Source organism: Danio rerio, chromosome 13 (assembly GCF_052040795.2).
Source record: "Danio rerio strain M-AB ecotype USA chromosome 13, GRCz13ab, whole genome shotgun sequence".
In the NCBI taxonomy this organism is placed as follows: Eukaryota; Metazoa; Chordata; class Actinopteri; order Cypriniformes; family Danionidae; genus Danio; species Danio rerio.
Window position 1 is genome coordinate 32,738,442 of NC_141033.1, and position 19,951 is coordinate 32,758,392.

The window sequence follows — 19,951 nt, forward strand, 5'->3', positions numbered from 1 at the left end:
CAGCTGAAACCCATCACTGGGAAATATATATTTATTATGTAAATATAAATACACACATGCATGGTTTATTCATATTTAGATATAAAATATATATGTTTATAATAAAAAAATTATAAATAACTTTAAATATCTATATAACTAATTTGTTTGGTTAGTTTTGTTTTAGGTTAGTTTTGCGGATGTGTGTGTTTATTATGTCAAAACAAACGTTTATTTTAGATGTGATTAATTGTGATTTAATCTTTGCCCAGCATTTTAGTTTTGAAGATATGTTATCAGTAGTTCATAAAATACATTTTACACAGGACATATACACTCACCGGCCACTTTATTAGGTACACCTGTCCAACTGCTCGTTAACGCAAATCTCTAATCAGCCATCACATGGCAGCAACTCAATACATTTAGGCATGTAGACATGGTCAAGACCATCTGCTGCATTTCAAACTGAGCATCAGAATGGAGAAGAAAGGTGATTTTGAATGTGGCATGGTTGTTGGTGCCAGATGGGCTTGTCTGAGTATTTCAGAAACTGCTGATCTGTTGGAATTTTCATGCACAAACATCTCTAGGGTTTACAGAGAATGGTCCGAAAAAGAGAAAATATCCAGTGAGCGGCAGTTTTGTGGGAGCAAATGCCTTGTTAATGCCAGAGGTCAGAGGAGAATGGCCAGACTGGTTCCAGATGATAGAAAGGCAACAGTAGCTCAAATAATCACAGAGGTATGCAGAACCTTGAGGTGGATGGACTACAGCAGAAGACCACACCGGGTGCCACTCCTGTCAGCTAAGAACAGGAAACTGAGGCTACAAATTGCATAGGCTCACCAAAATTGAACAATAGAAGATTAGAAAAATGTTGCAGCAGAAATAGTCTCGGTTTTTGCTGTGACATTGGGGTGGTAGTGTCAGAATTTGCTGTCAACGACATGAAAGCATGGGTTCATCCTGCCTGGCTGGTGGTGGTGGTGTAGTGGTGTGGTGGATATTTTCTTGGCACACTGTGAGCCCATTAGTACCAATTAAGCATGGTGTCAACGCCACAGCCTACAGTATCTGAGTATTTTTTTCTGACCATGTCCATTCCTTTTTTACTACAGTTTGCCCATCTTCTGAAGGCTATCTCCAGTAGGATAACACACCATGTCATAAAGTGGAATCATCTCAGACGTGTTGTAATGTTCTAATGTTTTTTTGAACATTACAATGAGTTCACTGTGTTCAAAGGGCCTCCACAGTCACCAGATCCCAATCCATTAAAGCACCTTTGGGATGTGGTGGAATGGAAGTTTGCATCATGGATGTGCAGCCGACAAATCTGCAGCAACTGTGTGATGCTATCATGTCAATATGGACCAAAATCTCTGAGGAATATTTCCAGTACCTTGTTGAATTAATGCCACAACGGATTAAGGCAAATCTGAAGGCAAAAGGAGGTCCAACCCGGTACTAGTAAGGTGTAACTAATAAAATATGATGCGATTAATATGAATTTAATCTTTACTGCACTACTTTTGCATGTTTCTAGTAGTTTATAAAATAAAAAAATAAATAAAAAGAACAAGACGTATACATACCAATGGCAAATTCAATAATACATATTTTTTTCACTAACTAAAGAACCATTCTTTCTGAAAGGTGTTTTTGAGGAACCTAAAATGATTCTTCTTTTACATGACATCTCATTTCAATCCTTTTATTTTTTAAAAGAGTAAATTAAGATGTGAGATATAAACCAACAAGTATTTCTGCTGTGATTAAAGAATTCGAAGAGTTTTAGCCATGGTAAATTTCTACAGGAAATGGAGCTGGCCCTCAAGCAGGACATCCTGAGCTGTGAAAAGTGGCTGGAGGTGATTACAGAGCAGGACAAACAGATGAGGATGTTCAAGAGTTGTCACACCATCCAGGAGCTCTTTGTCCACCAGAAGAGCATTCATCCAGGCCTTAGTTACCAGCGGATTCCTCTGTCTGACTGTTGCGCGCCTGCAGAACAGGCAAGTCACTGCGCTGTACATTTGGTACAGATCTGACACTTTAGTTAAAATGTTGTTGTTCGTCCTCAGGTTTTTGACCGCTTGTTGGAGGCTATGAAGAGCAGTCTGGCTGAAGACCCCGGCTGCGCTTTCATCTTCAACTGTCACGATGGGAAAGACCGAACTACTGCAGCCATGGTTATTGGCACTCTCACCCTGTGGCACATTAATGTAGGTCACTTTCAGCTATCGGAGTGGAGCTGGGAAGTAAGAATTAGTGTTCAACAACAGGATATGAGAGAGGACGAATGTCAAACTGAGCCTAAATTAGTTTCACGAAGGTGACCCTGTTTTCTGTAGGGCTTTCCTGATTGTGAAGATGATGAGATTGTAAGTGTTCCTGATGCCAAGTACACCAAAGGAGAGTTTGAGGTACATTTACTCATCTTAATATTTACTAATTTGTTAGTAACTAATAACCTTGAACACACACATGTTTTTGTGGTTGATTATAGTATACATATAGTTAGTATATGGCTATAGTATATACTGTAGTCATCCATAGAATTGTTTATTCTTTTTCAAATATTTCACAAGTGTTGTTTAACGGAGACATACTAGTTTAGACATAATAGTTTGAATAATTAATTCATCTTGTTTTGCCATGTTAACTATACACAATGTTTAACTAGTTATTTTGCAAGATACCATTATCTTGGGGCAACACGGTGGCTCGGTGGTTAGCACTGTCGCCTCACAGCAAAAAAGTAACTCGTTCGAGTCCCAGCTCGGACAGTTGGTGTTTCTGTGTTAAGTTTGCATGTTCTGCCCGTGTCCACGTGGGTGGGTGTCCTCTGGGTGCTTTGGTTTCCCCTATAGTTCAGACATGCGCTATATTGTACGTGAAACTGGCCATAGTGTATGAGTGTGTGTGTGAATGTGAGAGTGTATGGGTGTTTCGAAGTACTGGGTTGTACTGGAAAGGCATCTGCTGCATAAAACATATGTCGAAACAGTTGGCAATTCATTCCACTGTGGCAACCCCTGGTAACTAAGGGACTTAGGTGAAGGAAAATGAATGAAGGTATTATTCAGCTTCAAGTGCAAATAAAAGGCTGAGCTGGGTTAATTTGTTTAACCAGACAAGTTTGGTTAATTAGGCAATTGAATGGATAAAGTGGAAAATCAAAACAACAATTAAAAAATTCTTAATTGGGCTAAGAATATTGATCTTAAAAAATATTTTAAAACATTTAAAAGCTTTATTCATTTCGGTCAAACAAACAGAGATAAGAATAATCCAGAAGGAAAAAAAAATCACTGCTCTGTTAAACATTCATCCATTAATTTTCTTTTCGGCTAAGTCTGTTTATTAATATGGGCTCGCCACAGCGGAATATACCACCAACTTATCCAGCATACGTTTTACACAGTGGATGCCCTTCCAGCTACAACCCTGCACTGGGAAACCCATACATTCTTCCATTCACACCCACACTACAGCTAATTAAGCTTATTCAAATCACTTATAGTGCATGTTTTTGGACTGTGGAGGAAACCAGAGCACCTGGAGGAAACACACGCCAACAGGGGGAGAACATGCAAATTCTACACAGAATTGCCAACTGACCAAGCTGGGGCTTGAACCAGCGACCTTCTTACTGTGAGACGACAGTACTATCCACTGCGCCACTGTCTCACCTGCTCTGTTAAATAGCACTTGGACAATAATTGAAAAATAATTAAAATTTCAAAGTATGGGTTAATAATTTTGCTTGTGTTTATGCTGTAGTTTTATTTGTTTGTTTGTTTTTTTTATTTATTTAATATGATATAGGGTTATCTGATCGATGTATCATTTTTTTTTGTTTCTACTAGTTGAGAAGAAAATAAATCTCATTTGCAATTAGTTTAAATAAAACCAAACTTAAGAAAAACTAATATTATAATCAATTAAAATATAAAAACTAATATATAAAGGTGACACGGTGGCACAGTGGGTAGCACGCTGGCTTTACAACAAGAAGGTCACTGGTTCGAGCCCCAGCTGGGTCAGTTGGCATTTCTGTGTGGAGTTTGCATGTTCTCCCATGTTTGCTCCGGTTTCCCACACAGTCCAAAGACATGCGCTATAAGTTAATCGAATAAGCTAAATTGTCCATAGAGTATGTGTGTGAATGCAAGTGTGTAAGGGTGTTTCCCAGCATTGGGTTGCAGCTGGAAGGGCATCCGCTGCCTAAAACATATGCTGGATAAGTTGGTGGTTCATTTCGCTGTTTTTTTTTTTTTTTCCCTCTCCGCTGTCGCCACTGCCTCGCATGGTTCAGGATTGGTAGAGCTACGCATCGATGAATTTGCTCTTCAGTGTTTGAACTCTCAGTAATGATTAAATCACACTGAACTGAGCTAAACTGAACTGAACTTAAACACTAAAAACTGAACCACACTGTTCCAGTTACTGAACCACACTGTTCCAGTTACTATGACCATTTATGTGAAGCTGCTTTGACACAATCTACATTGTAAAAGCGCTATACAAATAAAGCTGAATTGAATTGAATTGGTGACCCCAGATCAATAAAAGGACTAAGCCGATAGGAAAATGAATGAATGAATGAATGTATAGATAAATAGGGGTCTGCTGGGTGGTGCAGTGGGAAGCAGTGTCGCCTCACAGCATGAATGTCGCTGGTTCGAGTCTCGGCTGGGTCAGTTGGCTTTTCTATGTGAAGTTTGCATGTTCTCCCTGTGTTAGCGTGGGTTTCCTTCGGGTGCTCCAGTTTCCCCCACAGTACAAAGACATGCAGTATACAGGTGAATTGGGTAAGCTAATATGTCCATAGTATGTGTGTGAATGAGTGTTTATGGGTGTTTTCCAGTACTGGGTTGTGGCTGGAAGGGCATCCTCTGTATATGTTGGCATATGCTGGATAAGTTGTCAAGTCATTTCACTGTGGCGACCTCTGATTAATAAATGGACTAAGCTAAAAAGAAGATGATTGAATGAATATAAATAAATATTCTCACAAAAAGAAACACTTTCTGTGTGTTCAGGCAGTGATGCAGGTGGTACGTTTCTTACCGGATGGTCATCGCATGAAGAGAGAAGTGGACGTCGCACTGGATGTCGTCAGCGAAACGATGACTCCCATGCATTACCATTTACGTGAAATCATCATATCCACTTACAGACAGGTGAGGACATGAACTTCAGCATGACTGGTCGTCTGTAAAGAATGTAGTTAATAACACAGTCAGTCACTGCACCTTATTTTAGCCATGTTGAATTATGGATTGCTTCAATAGCAAGTGTATTTTTTTTAATCTAGCATAGCCTTGAGACAGCTATAGAGGTCCTTTTTCTCATTTGCACTGATGCGCTTAACAGGACCAAGAGTTTATTAATGCCCATTGCAGTGCACTGGAATGTGTGCGACAGGCCAGAACACTCTGAATGTCTTTAATTTGAGGCTGAAAACATGCTTTTAGTGCAAGGTGAAGACCTTGAAGATCAACAGTGTAAATGAACAAAGAGCTTTTAAACAGACTACTTAAAATAAATAAAGAATTTAATATTTGAGGCTTATCTTTTGGAATATGTACAGAGGTACTGGTGCAGCTCAGTTGGATCACAAATTGTGCACAATGACAGGTTATCTCCACTGCGTGAGGTGAATTTCTGTTTAAGTTGAATGTGTATTATATGCACCAACTTTGAAACTCCACTATTTGTTATGCTTTTTGATTATTAGGATGTTGTGTAGCTGTCTGTGGATGTAAAATGCCTGCAAGGTTTTAAAGATTTTTTCTTGTGAGTGTCCTAAATTAGAGGAATCTGATCTGAACCATGTAAGGAATCATTAAACATGTTTGCATAATTATGGCTACACTCAAACAATGTCTGCTTTGATGCCTTCAGAATATTCGTATTATAAAGCATTTATCGTCTTGACATTTTTGGAGGTGCAGTTGCTGCTTTTTGGTGGTTCATTCCGCTGTGGTGACCCCTGATGAATAAGAGACCAAGCTAAAGGAAAATGAATGAATGAGTTACAGCATATCTGCCTGAGTTTGATGGTCATAAAAGGATGGTTTCTTCTATTTGACACAAAAGAAGATATTTCAAAGAATGTTTAGACACCAATAGTAGGAAATTAAATCGTTAGCTACCAATATCCAACTTTTTAAAATTTCAAAACAAATATTCTGTTAATATATCTTTTCAGTTCAGAAACTTGCAGCACGTCTTGATTGCAGACTGAGAGTAACATCTTTGTCAAGAGTGGCAAGGAGGACCCAAATACAGAATAGACAGGAGAACACAACGTTTATTTACAGGAGGGAAACAAGACAATGCAGAAGGACAGTCCACACAATAGTGCATGGTGATGGCAGGAGAACAGGCTGGTGAGGGATGGAGACTCAGTACTTCAGGATTATACAGAGTTGAAGTGTCTTCTGGGGGTGGAACAGGCTCGTCAGGAAAGGGAAAATTCCAAACTTCATGCAGTAAGTAGCTAGCAGAACTTCGGGTTTGGGACAGGGGTGGCAAACAGATGGAGCTCAAGTCAGGGGGATCCACAACCAGCGGAAGACTCAAGAGGCAAGTAACACAAGCAAAGTAGTTGTTAACAATTTGTATTGGCTGAATTTAAACAAAGACCCCTGCTGGTCTCACTAACTCACTTCCGGCAGCAATCTAAAGCTTTCCCATGTGTTCTCCTGGCTGGTTGCAGCCGTGCTTAGCTTCAGTGGGTGACCATTTGAGAGTTGCAGAGAGCTAGCTGCCGGCAATAGTTCAATAGCTATAGTATAGTAGTGCTAGCTATTGTCAATATTTCACATGAACACAATTCAAATTCAGATAGTTTTGTCATATTTTAAGCTCCATAAAGTTGTGATTGAGGTTTGGGTTGATCAATTAGTTCTTCATCATCAGACCTGGCTTGAATTATACTCTTGAGTGTTATACAGTCACTGAAGATTGAGGAAACCTCCGAAGCTGAAATTCTGATATGTGAATGGGTGTTTGGTTTCTGACATGTGCTGTTAACTGTAGATCAGTCATAAGACACCGGTCATTCAGACCAATCAGAGCAGAGAAGGGTCACAGGGAAGAGAAGTTCAAGAATAAATCTTCAAATGAATCATTTATGACACTTTGAGAAATGAGATGATTTATATGTATACTATGACAAAATTACAAAAGGTTTGACCTTGACTGCATGTAGGAGAACAAAATTAAGAGTCTTTAATAAAGCATAATTGGGGCATATTGAAACTAATCAACATGGCTCAGTGAATATTATACTCCGGACTCACACACTGAACAAGAAATGAGTCATGCTTTGATGCCCTATATTAACTCTAATAATACCATTCATTTGCAGAGAGAGTGGAAATGTACTAGATTTTGAATGTCCAGGCTAATTAAGAGTTTCATTGTTATAAATACATGTAAACTTTGTTTGAAGGTTTTGATATGAATTTGCACCGCTTTTATTAACTCCTAATATGCCTATTCATTAACATAATATGCAATGGAGTCCAAAAACGTTTTTGAAAAATTTATTTTAATCTGTGGATTAAAATTCATGTGCACTTTCTGTTTATTCATGTCATGGACATCATTGTGAAGTATTAGTGTCATACAAGGATGATACGAACACTGAAATGTGAAAGATATTCGGCTTAAAAACATCCCAGCCAGTCTCAGACATGGCCTGGCAGGATGTGCATTGGTGATAACAGGACAAAAGTGACTTGATGTAAATTAATAAATCAAATGCAATGCTTTGGTACTGGTGACATATAAATCCCTGATCCCTTTCTCTTTTTCCCCCTGTCCTTTCCTGTCGTCTGTTTTATCCATTGATAAAACATATAGGATTAATAAATTCTTCTTTGGGGTGAATCATTTACAAAAGATTTTCTGACAAATACACAAAAACAACATGTACACTGCAAAATGCGATTAGCTTGCTTACTTGATGGTGATTATTTGACTTTACTTTAAACTAGTGGGTAAACACATTGCCTTAAATGATTATTAAATTAATTATTTAAGTCAATTTAAACGTTCCAAGTTCCAATGGATTTACTCACTTTTCAAAGTGAAGTCAATTTGTTGCTTTTAAAACAGTGTCTTTTTTTTGTTTTTACTCATTTTCATGATTTCACACTTTGTTGATTATAAAGCTTGTTTGGCATGCTGTCCTGAGATAGAGTCCTGAGCTCATAAGATCCTCAAGCCCGGCATCCCTCCCGTTTGCAAGGCGAGAGGGGAGTTTGAGCTTAGGTAGATCTGGAGAATTCCCCTGCTGTAGTATCTAATTGACAGATAGTGATTGCTCTTAAGAGATAACTACTTACTAGGAGCATGTCTATGGTGGCGATTTGGATTAGTCAATTAACTTAAGTTGCATGTTTTTGGACCGTTAGAGAAAACCGGGGAATCCGGGGGAAACCCACGTGAGCATGGGGAGATCATGTAAACGTCGGCTGGCTTGGTAAGGACTAGAACCAGTGACGTTCTTTCTGTAAGGCAACAGTGTTAACCACTGGGCCACCGTCCCACCCATATAGGAAAGGAGGAGGAGTAGGGATGGAAGGGGTGATTCTTCAAAACAAAGAAGGCTGTATTAGGGAACTCAGGGTATTTATAGTGGCCTAGGAATCGTCTGATTGGTAAATCATGAATTGAATAATGCGGGACCGGCTGCAAGCAATCATAAGCATGTGATCCTCTCAAAATGACTTTACTTAAAACGTTAAGTGATGTTTATTTATAAAGTAATAACCACGTTTTACAGTGCATATTAGATTTGAAAAATATATTATAGCAGCCTCAACCTTTTATCTTACTTATTATAAAACATATGATTGCATAGGCCAAGGTAATACATATATAATGTAAAATATGACATGTTAATTTAAAAAAAATGAAAGAACATTAGATTTTTTCCAAAAATATGTAGTGAACCTAAAGGAGTAACAGTGAGTTAACTGTCATTTCTTCCCCCTCAGATTAAGATGGCTAAATCAGAGGCTGATGCTCAATGGTTGCGGTTAAGGAGCCTGCAGTATCTTGAGCGCTACATTTATCTCATCCTGTTCAACTCTTACCTCCATCTGGAGAAGAAAGACTCCTGGAGGCGACCCTTCAGCCAGTGGATGTACCAGGTGAAGCCTGACTCCATTACTAACTTCATATTACCACAAACATTTTATTTGAAGATTTAATGATAATAAAAAATAAATAAAGAATAAATACATTTCAAAAGTTATATAAAGTAGGTTAAATACATGTAAGTTGTCTAAATAGCTTTTCAACATAATTCGAAAAGAATAAAAGTTCATGCTAAATTTTCATGTATATTGATTAATTAAAAGCTTCTTACTGACAAAGACCAAAACCTTGTAGTTTGAAGAATAGTGGCAAAGTATAAAGATGTATAACAATTAATTGATATTAGTTTGATCCAAAAATAGCAATGTTATTTCAACTCTATCAGATAGTTAAGATCAACTCCAAATGAGTAAACATACTATCCCAATATTTAAGAGTTAAAATAACACTTTTAATAGAGGTACTTGTACGACGCTACAAATGAGGTATATATACACTCCATCAGGTTAAAAAAAAACTTGTCTACACTGGTCTTCCCTGACTCTTGTGTAAAGAGTGATAACTGAAGAATTTAACTCTAGTTTACCTAGTAAACATTAAAATACTCATGACTGATCGTTAAAATAACTTACACAAGACAATTCTGGAATAATAGAAAAAATATCACAATTACAATTGTGCTATTAATCATTTTATTACTTGACACTACAAATTAACACTTTTTTTTTTTTTTTTAAACAAATGAACACTATAAGACTTTAAACGATTTTTTGATGGCTTTTATGTTCTTTTAAGATATATGGTCAAATGAAATCCAGGATGTTGGAAATAACACCATCAAGTGTTGGTTATCAGTAACTCCTTGATTTTACACTAAATCAAATGAGCTTCGAACTGTGATTGTGTTAATTTACCTAAATTTAACTCTACAATGTCAACACTTTTCTCTTGAATGCTTTAAAACTGAGAATTTAACACCAATGAATTTGCAATATGTGTATATATATACTGTATATATATATATATATATATATATATATATATATATATATATATATATATATATATATATATATATATATATATATATATATGAAATTTTGACATGGAATTTTTCAGGACTGAAAAGGTTTTGGTAAACAGAAAAACCCAACAAAACAAAGGTTTTGGAAGTCATGAAAATTTGTTTACAAAATATCGGTATACTTGAATATACGTTAGTTCGTTGTCTTTACATCTTTTTTGTCTTTGGTCAATCATATACTCTCACATTGTTGGTGTAGTATAAGCATCTAAATACATTACTAAATACAATAACATGGATAAAGGTAAACTAAATAGATTGTTGCGTTTTTTATGATATGCTGTAATAAATTTGGGTGTGCATTTTTTTCTTATTTACCACATATATGTAGACATTTCATTAAACTATAGGTCATAAAAATTTACTTAAAAGTCATGTAATTTTAGTAGTTAAACTGTGTATGAACCCATATGTCATCAAATAAATGCTGCTCTAAGTATGAAATAAGACATTTGTGGTTCAGAAATATAAGTACTCTAAATGACATTGTAGTGGTTGTCATCAGTATACTATTAAAATTGTACGTTAGTCAATAGTTTTGCCTTTAAAATAATCAGTTTAAATATGATTCATTCTAAGATATATGACAAATTAAACAATTCCACAATTATTGTTCTGATGCTTGAAAACCATTTTGGTTGACTGGTATCTCATGAAAATAAATATTTTATAACAGATGTACATGCTTTTAGATTAGAGAATATCTTATGAATGAAGAATCTTATGTATTTATTTTCATCCAGATTTTAATTAAAAAAATACATCAGCTTCATGTTTGTGTACTGTGGCGGCAAGGTGGCTCAGTGGTTAGCATTATAGCCTCACAGCAAGAAAGTTGCTGGCTTGAGTCCCAGCCAGGTGAATTGGCATTTCTGTGTGGAGTTTGCATGTTCTCCCTGTGTTCAAGTGGGTTTCCTCTGAGTGCCCACGGTCCAAAGACATGCCATGCTTCCATTGAATAAACTAAATTGGCCGTAGTGTATGTGTGTGAATGAGTGTGTATGGATGTTTCCCAGTACTGGGTTGCAGCTGGAAAGGCATTCACTGTTAAAAACCTATGCTGGATAAGTTGGCGGTTCATTTTGCTAGGGCGACCCCTGATGAATATAGGGACTAAGCCGAATGAAAATGAATGAATAGATGTTTGTGTACTATACTAACATTAAAAATTATATGAAGTCCTTTGTCACTTTATCACAATAAAGATATTCCTGTGACACTTCATTATATATCTCCTTAAAAAGTAGATCCACTTTGAATCAAATTTGGTCCGAAGATAGACATACTTCACACTCTAGTGCTTGAGTTACACTCTTTAGTTACCTTTAAGAGAATGATGGGACAGTGGTGAAGTGGTCCAGTGTCTTGTGTCCAGATGAATGGCTGAGCTCTCCTCAGGCTCACCGCGCTGCAGCTAAACATAGTTCTGAGCTCCATGAAACATTCATGGGAAAATGTCAGTCTGTCAATATGAAGTTGTAAATGTATTCTGTCTCATTCAGAGCTTTCCCAAGTCAAACCTTAGTTTAGAGCCACGGCTTTTAACCCTAGTTTGACAGGGTTGTGGACAGCTGGAAGGCTGTAGGTCACCTTATTATAAAACTATGGCTCTAAATAGAAAAAAACAGGTTTGAATTTCATGAAGTGGAATAGAAATAATAACAAATTCTGTGTGAGAATCAGGACCATGGCTGTGTTTTTCTTTGATTAAATATACTTAAAAAATATGTGCAATATTTACTTGCCACATTTACGTAAATAATTGGAAGCAAAATATTATTTTGAAACAAAAAAGGATCATTAAATCCAAAGTTTCTGTAAGAAAAGCAGTTGTTAAAAAGAGCTTAATTAAAAACCTTTAAAAAATAGTTCATTGGTTGATATTAGTTAACGTATAGAACAATACATTTATTACAGTATTCATTCATCTTATGTAAGGTTAGTTATTGAAATAAAGTTATAGTAATAATAGTTAATAAAGTTATTTGTTGTTAGTTTGTTAACTAATGCTATCAAGCACACCTTTGTATTGAAACAATGCATTAGTTCAAGAGTTCGCACTCACAAACAATAATCAACGTAATAAATTTAGGCGTATTTGGTGTGCTGTACAGGGAGAGGGCTCTGAGCTCGACTCTAACTCTAACTCTAACTCGTTTTATTCCCCTTGTCAGAAGAAAGCGAGTGAGAGGAGAAGGGTCTAGCTGCAGGCTGTGTGCAGATGCAAGCTGAGCTAAATGCAATCCTTTTAATGCACACACCTAGCCCCGCCCCTAACCCTACCCCTCTTAGTGACATCACTAGCTTTGTTAAGTGCATTATGTCTGAGATTCCATGTCTGAGACTGCATGTCTCAACTCGAAGTCTGCAGTCTGATACTATTGAGAGGGGTGCAGTGAGAGTATACAGCCCAATCCCAGAATACTCCCCCTTAAGTAAATAATTTGTAAGTGTGAAGATGGGGTGGTGGAGGGTAAAGTCTAGATAGGATACAGATGCGGATGCACACGTCGATATAGCATCATTTTTGTAACACTGTATAAGAATAATATATATTTTTAAAGTACTGTGATGGTTGGGTTTAGGGTTGGGGTGAGGATAGGTGTTAATAAAATGCAAACTGTTGAGGGAATTTAATAAATAACATGAATAATACTTGATACAGTACTGCTTTTACATTAATGTGACAGTTGGGTTTTGGGTTGGGGTAGGGGTAGACGTTAATAAAATACAATGAATGGGAAGTTTTATAAATAATATAAATAATTCTCATTAACTTCCACCCGCAACCGTATCTGATCTAGCAACAACCGTGGTGGAGGTATGCTAAAGTTCGAGAGAGATAATGGTGTAGGATCTGATTGTTTTAGGGGCTTGTTCTAGTGCTGATTGGATAATTGTATGATTGTCAATAATGAGTTGTCAGTGATCTGTGTATGTTTCTCCTGAAATGAGTTTATTAAACTTCACTAAATGCTGAACTATGATTAATAAATGCTGTACAATATTGTTCATCTATAATTCATGTTAAATAAATTACAGTTGTCAACATTTGAAATAGATCAAAAAAGATTTTCCAAATTGTCCTATGACAAGAATGGGTTTTGAATAGTTTTAGGACAACTTCGATGAAATGTGTTTAATGTGTTAGTCCTGCTCAACTCATTATGCATCTGCCCTGACGATGTTTGAATAAGTCTACAAACAGACACAAATGAGCTTGAGAAAGAAACTGGTTTCACCTCATTTGCCCACTAAACATAATCAGATTTCAAAAGAAAACCTTTGTGAACTTTGCCGGGTTTCTCAAGACAAGACTAAAAGCAGACCAGTTTAACATTCTTTCAAGGCCACAGAAGCATTTTACCGTCATCCTGCTGTCCTTAAAAAGACCTATTATGCCCATTTCTACAAGATGTTAAATAAGTCTCTAATGTCCCTAGAGTAGTATGTGAAGTTTCAGCTCAAAATACCCCACAAATAATGTTTTATAACTGCCCCTTTTAGGCTTTGATCCAAATTGTGCCATTTTGGCGACCGTCACTTAAAATTCAAATGAGATTGTGTTCCCTGACCTATTTTGAAAAGTAGTGTGTTGCTAAAATTGGCTGCTTCCCACTAAGGGATGTTTATGCTAGTTAGGAAGAGATCTTCATTAATGGGCGGGGCTTTCTTCCTTTGATGACATGTTTAAAGGGAAAATGTCAATCAAAGTGTTTCTGCAGACTGTTTTTATCAAGTGTGATTATAAAAATAGAATTAATTTTTTTTAACCATTAGAGGCTGGCTGTATTCACAAACTGTTGCCACACATCTGTGTTTAAACATCTCATTTTTGCATAATAGGTCCCTTTTAATGAAAAGTTTGCTGCTGCACACTTGTTTGAAACTTCTTCTAGACATATTCAGAAATACGAAGTAACAGTTTACCGGTTATTGCTTTTGTTAATGTTTAAAAGCCAGTTGTGCTGGTTTGCAGGTGGCAGCTCGATCTGGCATCTATGCCATCCTCAACCATCTGGGCTTTTCTGAGTTTGAGAATCCAGATGAGTCTCCGATGAGCAGGCTGCGATTTCGCTGGCTCCCACACACCGTCCAGTCCATTCCCATGAGAGGAGAACTTATTTAGAAAAGCACAGCATGTTGAAGAGACTAACTCACATTTCACAAGTATGTTTTTTTTTATTACAATTTCTGTCTGACTTATTAAATCAAGAAGTGATTTAATGCATCCTGTTTATATCTTATTTACATGTTCAACTCTATCTTCGACTTCCCAGTGTTGTGTTTTGTCCTTAAAACAGCAAAAGACAACAAACAGAGAAGATTGATAGGCTAATAAACCACACATTAATGCTAATAAAAGTTTTAATGCTGACCTTTAAAAGGTAGACTTGCACATTGTGGTTATAAAAATGCTGTGTATATAAAACAGTTTTTATATAAAAATGATTTACTACTCTTGCTGGATGGTCATTTGTGTTCTTGTGCCTGTAAGTGCTTGTTATTACATTAGCATTTTTATACATGAATATAAAACAATTTTGTTTCAATTTGTCTGTTTGGGGTGTTTGTCCATTAAAACCCATCAGGGATTATTTAATAATGCCATGGAGTTAATTAGTTAATTCTGAGAAAAAGAGCGTAGCTCAAATACTTTGAACAGCATGATGTTTTAGAATAAACAAACTAATGACAAAATTCTAAAACCATCTGCGATCTTATGGACTTTTTTTTGGCAAATCATTTTTGTCTGTGTTAAAGGGCATCTATTTCACTCTCTTTTTAAAATTTAATTTAAGTCTTTTGTGTCTCCAGAATGTGTCTGTAAAGTTTCAGCCCAAAACACCCATCAGATTATACCATTATTATACCTTTTAGAGTTTTGGGATTTTCTGCTCTGAACACTATATATATGTAGCTGTTTTTGTGAACTGTGCCTTAAATGCTCCCCGCCCACTGACAGTGTGTGCCTCAATCTCAGTCTCAGGTCAGTCAGATAAATAGCACAGTGACAGACATGAAGGAAGCAGATCTCTCGTAACGTTTGTGAAATATACTACCGTAAGATTTTTACCAATAATGATTTGATGTATTAAATTCAAGCCTTTCTGCAACGATGAGTCACACACAATGTCTTTACAAGGTTCACACACACACACAAAGACACACACAGCACATGGGTTTTTGCATGGCAAATGTGACATGATATGGATATGTGTTATGCTAATGTATAGAATAAACCTGATTCAACGTCCACAAACTGGGACTGAAGCATCTAATTGTACTGACATGCGGCTGTGGTGATAAAGATGATAAAATCACTGTAATTCATTACAAACATACATACGCAACTGTCAATCAATTGGGTGGGTGGGGAAACCGCACTTCTACATCACGTTATGGTGGGCCTCAAAACGGGAGGGATTTGGATCCTATTTTAAAGTCAGGAAACTTAAAAAAGAGACAAATTGTCTTTATATAACCCCACTATGACACACTTTACCTACACGCAGTCCTGTCAAACAGCTTGCAAACGTAAATTTTCATCATAGGTGCCCTTTAATGCAATTGCATAAATGTTGGCAAAAATGTGTATTTATATTGAAGTGTAATATTTGACCCTCATTTCCTTTCAGAAAATTCTTTTGCAATAGATGCAAAAAAAATCACACTCAGACTCCACCTGTTAAAATGCTAAAATTTTACCGCAGTGGCATTTAAGCAAAAAGTCACACTCTTTGTTCACAGGTTTCCATATGGTCGGCAACAGATTTATTTTTTTAATTATATATTTTTCTTTCATGTAAATTATGTACTATTATGGTGCATTTTTTAACGTTTTGCCTGTGGAGATTTTAGTTGCTTTTTGTTTTTTCTTGTGTTCTGCTTTTGAGTACTGCAGCCCCAATGGATTAAAATGACGTTATCGATACGTACCCCTGTATACATATCTAGAGATTGCAAAATATGTCCTAAAAAGTACTTTTTTTTTTAAGTGTTTTTTTTCGCGAATCCAAAAGAGGCTACTGTGTATGCTTTTTCAAATATCAAATTTCTCTCGCAAGAGCCATTCAGGCCTGCTCTTTTCGCGTGAATTTACTAGAGGCCGCTGTCAACTGTATGACCGACCAACTGACCAATCCCCCCCCCCAGAATTGTATCCAGGAGTATGTATTGACAATGAGCATGTATTGCAAAGTATGAGTGTTGACATGGATGTCATTGTTTGTATGTATGAGTGATTGTTTAGTTTTTTTAATGATATTCTAATATATATATATATATATATATATATATATATATATATGTATGTGTGTGTGTGTGTGTGTGTGTGTGTGTGTGTGTGTGTGTGTGTGTGTGTAAATATAAATATAAATGTATTATAATGCATCAAAATTAGTGCTGATTCCGATAACTGACTTATTTAAGACTTTAGTAATAATAATAATAAACCAGCTTAGCTTCTTAAATGAATAAAGAATAAGGCATTTGTGTGAGAAATAAGACAAGTGTCATTATGTAAGCAAAATTAAAGGGTTAAATCCTTAAAACAAATACATTTTTCAAATTTGTCATGAGTATCAGGGGCGAACTGGCCATAGGGACCTCCACCCCCTCCCCCCCCCCCCCCCATCACTCACTCAACAATTGCCAAACCACCAAATGTGCACAAATACGCTTCTTGTCTGTAAGTCAGTCTTAAAAATATTTCATCAAGAAATTTTCACGTTTAAAATAATATTTTAATAATTTTTGGGCCAAACTTTTTTTTAATTTAGACAGGTTTTATATCGCAATACCTAATAGCTGACTGTACATCATCTGAGTGATAATGCTGCCAGAATCAAGTGACTAAATAAATTAATGCAGCTCATTCAAGCTGTATAATGCAAAAAATTCTCATTGAATGAACACAGCTGATTTACATCTGATTTGTGGATTTGCTATTAGAAAGGAAGCCACATAAGAGTCTGAATTCTGTCTGAAAGGCACAGAATATGTATTGTTGTTTCTCTGATGTCTGCGCTCTGAGGATTGTGAGTAAGTTAAACTGAACCCGGCTTGGCACTGCAGGATCAGTGAAGATGCATGTGCATTGGAGAAACTGTATCTCATGCATACTGTAGTGTGTTGTACTGTACAGTGTCCTCTTCGTATCATGCCTTGATTATGCTTGTTTCAGGACAGTAGGCCAGCGCTTTACTGCAGGAGACTCAAACTTTCTTCTGCTTCTTCTGTTTTCAGCTTCTTTTCAGTGTTCAGCATTTAGAGTGTCTATTTTTTATCCGTCTGTAAAGTTATATTTTAAAGTTGGCTTTTTGTGCTGATATTTTATAAATTCGACAGCACAAACAGTTTCCTGCCATTTCAGCTAAATCTTACATAAGTGCTGTGCATTTGCTTGAGAATCAGTGATAGAAAGGAAACATTACTGCTGTTGGCACTGATGGTTTTGGGAAGGACCATGGAAACTTTGCATTCCACAAAGATTCTTTAGATTTTAAAATGAAATTGTATTGTAGCATTTTGTAGGGAGGCAAAATGGTGCTGCTGTGAAAAAATATATATTTCTAATGTTTTTTTTTTTTTTTTACTATTAATACAAAATAAAAGTAATGTGAAGTGATGTGAAGTGTTGGTTAGCAAATAACTTTCTCCAACTGAATGATGACAAATGTAAATTCATTGTTTTTGGTCAAAATGGTTTGGATTCTAATGACCGTCTGTCATTGCTTCCTGGAAAAATGCATTCCTCTGTAACAACTTTTAGAGTTGTCGGCGCCAATAGCCTAGTGGTTAGTGCATCGAGACATAGCACTGAGGTGCTCGCACCGACTCGAGTTCGATTCCCGTCTCAAGGTCATTTGCTGATCCTTCCCCTAATTCTGCTCCCCACAATTTCCTGTCTCTATATCTCCACTGTCCAATCAATAAAGGTGAAAACCCCTAAAAAAAAAATAATAATAATAGAAAAGTTTTGGTGTTATTTTTGACTCTGAGTTTAAATTTGACCACCAAATTAATGCGGCTGTCAAAAATAGTTTCTTGCCAAGTTTGTTTATGCTTTTATCTCTTCTCATCTAGATTATTGCAATGCATTGTATCTGGGTGTGAGTTAGACCTCTCTCTCCCGTCTGCAGCTGGTCTAGAACTCAGCTGCCAGGCTATTAACAGGCACAAAAAAGGAGAGCACATCACACCTGTACTGGTTTCCCTACACTGGCTACCAATCCAATTCAGTACAAGTACTGTTGAATGTTTTTAAATCCCTCTATGGCCCCTGAGTATATTTCTGAGCTAATTAATATACACCAACCCGTGAGATCTCTTCTCTCTAAGGATCGACTCTATTTGCAAGTTCCACGATCATGCTTGAAATGTCGAGGTGATAGAGCTTTTTCAGTAAGAACATCTCCTACTATGGAGTCTTTATAAAGGTCACTGATAACACACTTATTTTCTTTAGCTTTTAATCATGTGTTGTGAGTTTATGTACTTTGGTTCTTTGTACGTTTGAATGTATATGTGTTTTTATGTACAGCACTTTAGTACCCATTGTGGTTGGTTGAAAGTGCTCTAGAATAAATTGAGTTGAGTTGAGTAATGTAAAAGAAGACCCCTAATTTAAAAGGGAATAACTCAAAAGAAAAAAATAAGACAGAAATAAACAATCTAACATTGTTTTAAGATAAATAAGCATTAATTTAGCACCAAATTGATAAATTAAATGTAATTAAAATAACCTAATAATTGTTTCGGGAGATCTAAGTGGTTAGCACTGTTGCCTCACAACAAGAAGGTCATTGGCATTTCTGTGTGGAGTTTGCATGTTCTCCCTATATTCGAGTGGGATTCCTCCAGGTGCTCTGGTTTCTCCCACAGTCCAATCACATGTGCGATAGGTGAATTGATTAAACTGAATTGTCATAGTGTATGTGTGAATGAGAGTGTATGGATCCCCAGTACTGGTTTGCAGCTGAAAGGGCAACCGCTGTGTAAAACATATGTTGGATAAGTTGCCAGTTCATTCTGCTGTGGAAATGAAACAAATAATAGTAAAAATAAATGTAAATGATAAAATGTGATTAAAGTAAATATGTAAATAAGTGATTAAATATGGAGCGGGTAAAATTAAATAATGTAACTTCACATCAAATATTTTTTTAATAATATTTTAGACCCATTTAAAAAAGGGTCTTTATGAAAGAAATTATAGCAGAGCCTTTCACACATTAGGATGGGGGTCTCGCATGAGGTTGTTCATGTGATGGTCTGTAGCGTCTTTGAACAGCTGGTCAAACTCTCTATGCAGTCCAGTGACCTTTTCCTGAATCTGAATCTGCTTTCAGGGCACAATATAATTGAGAGAGTGAGAGTAGAAATGCAGCTCAGCTCTGAATTCAGAAGTCATTTCAGTCGAAGTGAGTTTTTAATAGTCTGTATAATGAGGATGGGGCTGTCAGACGCATTGATCTAAATGATCCTGAAGGACTTTCATCTTTTTTCCTCTATTTTTTTTCTTTTTACCTCTGCTGTACTGTCAAGATAACTGAGAGGTAATAATTTAATCTTACGCATATAATAACGTTCCCTCTTAAAACTGATTTCACTGTGAATTTGTTCTTGCTTTATTTGAGTGAACTTTAAAGTGTTTTAACTTACAGAAAGTTCCCATTTAAAAAAAAAACGCAAGTGAACTTAGTAAATATGAACTAACACCAAAGAGCTTAGAATGACCAAGAGGCGACACTCAATAGA

At 36.4% G+C, this 19,951-nt stretch overlaps 1 protein-coding gene across 5 annotated transcripts in view; it reads left to right on the forward strand.

Annotated features, from left to right (window-relative positions):
* The window catches only part of pald1b (phosphatase domain containing paladin 1b), a 45,169-nt gene that overhangs the window by 15,458 nt on the left and 9,760 nt on the right, over window positions 1-19,951 (forward strand). For 2 of the 5 annotated variants that reach the window (XM_087278050.1, XM_087278049.1), the window contains exons 15-21: window positions 1,800-1,997; window positions 2,067-2,207; window positions 2,337-2,408; window positions 5,031-5,171; window positions 9,003-9,158; window positions 14,169-14,359; window positions 14,470-14,742. In XM_087278050.1, the coding sequence (XP_087134176.1) occupies window positions 1,800-1,997; window positions 2,067-2,207; window positions 2,337-2,408; window positions 5,031-5,171; window positions 9,003-9,158; window positions 14,169-14,318 (858 nt within the window). In that variant the 3' untranslated portion in view covers window positions 14,319-14,359; window positions 14,470-14,742. Of the gene's footprint in view, window positions 1-1,799; window positions 1,998-2,066; window positions 2,208-2,336; window positions 2,409-5,030; window positions 5,172-9,002; window positions 9,159-14,168; window positions 14,743-19,951 lie in introns of those variants that run through there. The other 3 variants (NM_001431070.1, NM_001089385.2, XR_015505192.1) reach the window with 2 other exon arrangements.